Raw genomic sequence first — 6112 nt, forward strand, 5'->3', positions numbered from 1 at the left:
CAAAAGCAATCAGCACACCTGCCTTTTAACAAGATCCTACTTCATGCTTCCTTCAGCCTCTTATGCAGTGAAAATTACAACTGAGAAAGCAAAACAAACTTTATCAACCTACAAATCACCCAACATTTTTATCTGAAGCATGAGAAGTTGCAGCAAAATCTATAACAGCTGAATAACCCTTCAGACTTTCAATTCCTTCATCAGTGTTCTCATGCCCACACCTGAGAAGATCTCCCATTTCATCTATGAAATCCTATATATGACTCTGATTATAGCATGTCCTCCAGGAAACAAACAAGTTGGACTAGGAAAACTCTTGAGAGAACTTTATTATCTATTCTTCTTAGCAAGTCAGCAGCTACTTATTTGCTCTTGTATCGCAAATCACTAGAAAATTCTTCCTTTCCCATCAGCAACTTTCATAACATTTGTAGGAAGCGTGTGTCTGAGACTGCCAGCTCCCATCATAAAACGTTTCTCATCACTGGTGGAGAGATACTGGTAGGTGAGGATAGATAGCTCGTACATCTGAGGATTGCCATCCTTAGGAAGTGAGCCTGATTACCTTCTTCCCATCCCACCAGCAAACAGGAGAAGTCCTGAAGGTGTTGGCCAAACACATCCCGCAGCATAACCATGAGCAAAGTGCTCTGAAAAATGTCAAAGCAATAGAAGTTAGAACTCATATTGTAACACTCCAACTCCTTACAGCAGCATCACGCAACATTCCATACAAACCACACAATAAATTGCTAAAAAAAGTGCCCAATCTCTTGCCTTCACACACTATCTGAAAACCCTCTTTTCAACCTTTTTTCTCCTGTACTTAGAAAATCTTGGCTAGCTTCTACCATAACGTGGGCAGCTTGTATTGAGATGATCTCAAACTAGTATTAGGTCACTTCTCATCCAACTCTGCAGACCAGTTTTTCACACGAATAGCTATGCTGTCATCTGGTTGCTGTTTTCTAAGGTAAATGAACCAAGACACATTCATTTCTTCCCACAAAACAGCATATTCAATCCCAGGTTATCTCAGTAACAGAACTACAGACATACACCGAACTGAAACTGCATCACTTGCTCCATTAAATGAAGCCTCACTAGCCTTTCCTGTCTATATTGAAAGTCTTTGCTCACACACATCTCAGGAGCTGTTCTTTTCTGGAGGCATTTCAAGGGGTGATTCATTTCTCATTCAGTCAAATAACACTTATGTACTTCTTCTATAACCCCTGACCGATGAATTCATTTGCTCATTCTCACGTTCACAAAGAAAAATCGTGTTCTTCAGGGCAAAATAATGGAACTCAGTACTACTCCAATGCTCTGACCACCCAGTTTTCCAGACAAATCAGCAAGCCCACAGATACTACCACTCTCTCTCAGAAAACTGTTACTCTGATGTTTATGAGCACAGCCCTCTGTATGGCTTCGGTCCCAAGGCACATCACTGAAGAATATCCTTAGTCACGTCCCTGCTGCTGCCAGACTGTTACAGTTGCTGGCAGCAAGGTAAGAAGGAGAAGATGAAATACAGGCTACATCCCACAACACAGAACCCAGCTGCAGTAACTGATACTGCTTCCCAACTTGTCAACTCACAGGACCATAGAGTGGCTTGGGTTGGAAGGGACCTCCCAGCCCCATCCCTACCGTGGGCTGGCTGACCCAGCAGACCAGGCTGCCCAGAGCCCCTCTACCAAACATGGAGAACTACACAATTTTGGAGAGGCTTTTCTCCATCTCTCTGAAACTTTTCATTTTAAACATGTAATAAACTGCTTCAGCGACACAGGGAAGTTGCAATGTCAACCACCTTGAAGCACTCTTTCACCTACCCGCTGCCTAACACGTGAGGGGGTGAGAACTGAGCACGATGGCAGGAGCTGCACGGAGGCAAGGCAGACTTTTTCTAAGTTTTACAGTCTTGCTTTTCTATACATTACTATCAGTTGCAAGATGTGCAAACCAACATATAGCAGCAGGAAAAAAAACACGAAGATACCAATCAAAAAGCAGAAGCTGCAGTACAGAACTGTAACTAGGACACTAAGATGCTCCAGCCTTTCCTAGCAGCAAGGGAAGCATTTGTTTTGTGCATTCATGCTTTCTTATTCTCACCAATTAAATAATGAAAATAAATACAAAAAACTCACTTTCTGCAAATAAAGCAATCGACAGATTTTAAGCCAGTAATTCCGAACGAAACAACAGCAGTTGCTGTTCATGCAGGCAGGTTTTCCTGCTTCCCTGTGAATTCAGCATCCACACGTTTAGCATGGCCAGCCACAAAGAACAGGATCAACTACATATATCTGTGGTTTGAGTTTGTTTTTGAGCATCACCTAAATGTGCTCCTTGCAGATATAAAGCAGCAAAAATTTGCAGCTTAATTAATTAACCAGCTCACAAGCATTTGCCAAATTTTAATTAGCAGTTATTTATTAGAGGGATCTCTTTCACCTGCTTAGTTTTTTCTTTTAATTCGTTGTTATTACAGAATATTTGCTTTAGAAGCTTAGTGCAACTACTATTTTCTTTTAGAGGCTGCTTTAGAACCACTAGAACACTAGGGGGCTGGAGAGTTCGTTATCTGCAATAACCCACTCGGAGAGCTGACAGCACAGTGTACAACGGACTGTGCCCAGCAGTGCCCACAGGAGAGCTGCTGCCAACCCCAGGGCATGCATTCCAATGCTAGCTGGGAGCACGGACACTGCATACAAGCATTGCTACACGGAGCTGAAGGGAAACAGTCACAACAGACTGCAGGTAGTAGCAGGGAAGAAGAACTTCAGCTGCGTCAGTGCAGTTTTTCCACTTCTTTATTTTGAATATTCCAAGCAATTTTTGAGTAACTTCGCTGCAAGAGTATGCATAGAGTTGTGTACAAGCCGGGCAGTGCTGCACTGAGCTGCAGGCATCCAAGGCTTCTTCAGCTGCAGCTGAAGGCACAAGAACTTCGGAACTGCCAGAAAGCTGCTGATGTTCCACCAATAACTTTAATGAATTCTCATGCAGTAATGAGTCGGTGTAGCTGTGAAGGGTGCCAGCAAGCGTGTGACAAATGTCTTCTGAAACTCTTTGAACGCCACTGCAGAATACAAAACGGGGAAACCTGGTATCTTCCTGAAAAAATCTATTTAAGTTTTACTTTCTCATGGTTTTTCCATCGGTATTTCACATCATAAAACCATGCAGAGCATTGGGAGTTAAAGAGGTAATGCTGCAGTTTCATGAACTGTCAACATATTTCATCATCTGTCACCCAGGGTGAAATGAGAGGAAGGCACAAAGCAAGAGTTACTTTCAATAAAGAGAAATGCATCCAAGTTATCTACAACATGGCACAGCGTTGCTGTGCCCAAAGCACAGAACAGGCAGCCAAGCTTGCCCAGGGACACCGCTGTATTTCACCAGAGAGCTGCACGTTGTGTTGCAGGAGTTGGACACATACTTTCACCCACACATACTTTCAGGGATGTGAAACACACTGCCCTAGTGCGAAGGCACATCAGAAACATTTCAGAGCTTGAGGAGTACATGGGGAAAAGCACACCAGGTTTCTTGGGATGGATAGTGCTGAATAAAAACAAATTAATAAAGCCCAAGAGATAAGCTCACACCAGTAACTTGTACCAAGAAAATTCCTTTAGCACATGTTCTTTTGTTTGTGAGTTGGAATAATTTAAATCAGCAAGATTTCAAGAAATCAGAATCTACTTTGTTTCCCTTTTACGTTTTTGGCAATGCAGCTCCCAAGAACAAAATGACACCTACACGTTCTGCAGCACAGCACAACCGACACATGAGGGCTAACAGAGCTCCCTGTGCAGCCCTAGCACTGCCCCCACCTGTGGCACAAAACTCTGCACACGAGCAGCACTTCCCACTCACCCTCACTGGCTAAGCAGAGCTCAAACCTCTGAGTCCCAAACCCATCGTGCCAGCATCTCACAGCTAGGAAAAACGACCACATAAAGGAGGAAAACCAACATGACATGAAAGATGAAGAATTGTTTTCTGAAGCATACACTACAACACCTGCAAGTTTAGCACCAGGACAAGAGGGCTGGCTTTCCACCACGGCTTCACGTATGAGCAAGTTTCAGATACTTTGCATCCTCCAAACCACCACACAACGCGCAATGCAATTTGTTAATTTTACATAATCCTGGTGATTTCATATTGCCCCACAGCTTCTCATCTAACACACCACACTCGATTGCTCTTTTTTTTTTTTTTCTAAACAAAAATTCTTAATTCATCTGTTTTTTTACAGAAGCTGGGTGGGACACACCAAGCCAAATCCATGCTGCACAGGGTGCTACCCTAACCTAAAGCATTCCGGTGCATTCTGCTGCCTGCTGGCACATTCAGAGTTTGCTTTAAGCATCACCAGCACTGCGACCTCTAACTGTATGCGTGCTGGCTGTCCAAAGCCCACATCAGCAGCGCCAGTCAGATCTTTGTAGTAAAACAGAGTATTTTTCATATTTGCAGAAACCAACGACCCACGGTGGAACTTAAAAAACCCTATATGGACCACTGTTAAGTATAATGAAATGTTTCAGAAGCCAACCAGGCACACGCTGCATACTCTTATTATTGTTACACAGCAAATATCTCGCAAACCATTTCAAAACACACGCTAAAGCAAAATAAAAACGAAGATCAACGAAGCAGGCGTTTTCCTTTGGCGATGCACGGCACTTCCACGCCTACCAGAAACCTCGCACCGCATTCGCGGCCCTAGCATTTAAAAAACATAAACAAAAACAAACAAACAAAAAAAAACAAAAAAAAAAGCCATTGGCGGTGCTCTCAGGGATCGGCGCGGAGCCCCGGCAGAGCGCTACGAGCGGCGGCAGCACCGGAACGCGGCCGTCCCCGTGTCTCCATCTCCCCATCGCCTCTCCATCTCCCTCCCCACACCCCCGGGCCGCTCCCGCCGCAGGTGCACCGCTGCCGCCCCCTAATGCTACGGCCGCGGAGCCCAGCCCCACGTAAACAGCACGGCGGCGGATGAAGGCGCGGAGGAAAGGGAACGGCGCGTTCGGGGGACGAAGGGCTGAGCGACGCGTTCTCTGCCGGCGGGCGCCATCGGGCCCCGGAGCAGACGGCGCCCCGAGGCCGGGTACAGCGGCAGGCGGTGCCGGGGGATGGCAGGGCAGCGCGGGAGAGTGGGCGGCGGGGGGAGGGGGGAAGTCGGCGGCACCTACCCACACCGTATTTCTCCTCCTCGGTCGGGCTCCACATGCTGCTGGCGCTGCGGCGGCCGCCGGCCGCGGGTCCCCTGGGCAGAGCGGGACGGGAGGGCGCCGTTCATGAAACGGGGGCGGCTGCTGCTCCTTCTCCTCCCTCAGCGGGGGCGCAGCTCCGCGGTCGCCACAGCGCGGCCCCCGCCTCAGGCTGCCCACTCCCGGCGGGTCCCGGCCTAGGGGGATCCGATGGGGGGGGGCGGGGGGAGGTCGCCCCCCGCCCGCCCGCGCGCAGGCGGCGGCGGCCGCGCTTCACCTCGGCGCCCGCCGCCGGCCGGGCAGCTCTCCCAACACGGCCCCGCCGAGCTCCGCAGCCCCGAGCCCCGCCGCTCCTGTCACCGCCGTCGTCGTCGCCGTCGCTGCCAAAGGACTCTCGCTGCCGCGCCCCCCCGCCGATGGAGCGCAGCGCGCACGCGCGGCTCGCGCCGCACCGCCCGCCCTTTCCCGCCCCTCCCCTCCCTTCCCGCGCGGCCGCATGAGGCGCGAGGCGCGGGGGCGGTGCTGACAGAGCTGGGCGGTGCCTCCTCAGCGTAGGGCCTGGGTGGGCCTCCGTCCTGCTGGGTCGCTCTCCAGCGAAAACTAGCACTAAAACCCACTTACAAGCTAAAATTCTTTTAAGGAGCACAGAACGCCAACCGCTACTACCCTAGGGGGATGGGAGCTGAGATCACCCAAATGGCCACAGCCTGGATCTCATGGCTGCTCACAAGGAACCGGTTTAAATACCACAAAATCCACATTCTGCTCTGGTGCAGGGACAGATCCTCACAGTGTTATGGAACAGGAGTGGATGTCCTCCCACTGGGGCCGTGCTCACACCAGGCCCTGCTGACTGGAAGGGCAGCGAG

The 6112-nt window shown here is 49.3% G+C and overlaps 1 protein-coding gene across 8 annotated transcripts in view; it reads right to left on the reverse strand.

The window, feature by feature from the left end:
- Positions 1–5704, reverse strand: part of DOCK3 (dedicator of cytokinesis 3) — a 190479-nt gene extending 184775 nt beyond the window's left edge. For 6 of the 8 annotated variants that reach the window (XM_085236070.1, XM_085236073.1, XM_085236075.1 and 3 more), the window contains exon 1: positions 5226–5703. In XM_085236070.1, coding sequence (XP_085092196.1) covers positions 5226–5262 — 37 coding nt within the window. In that variant the 5' untranslated portion in view covers positions 5263–5703. Of the gene's footprint in view, positions 1–5225 lie in introns of all 8 variants that reach the window. The other 2 variants (XM_085236074.1, XM_085236071.1) reach the window with 1 other exon arrangement.
- Positions 5705–6112: the final 408 nt, after the last annotated feature.

This window comes from Meleagris gallopavo, chromosome 14, assembly GCF_905368555.1.
Source record: "Meleagris gallopavo chromosome 14, MGAL_WU_HG_1.1, whole genome shotgun sequence".
In the NCBI taxonomy this organism is placed as follows: Eukaryota; Metazoa; Chordata; class Aves; order Galliformes; family Phasianidae; genus Meleagris; species Meleagris gallopavo.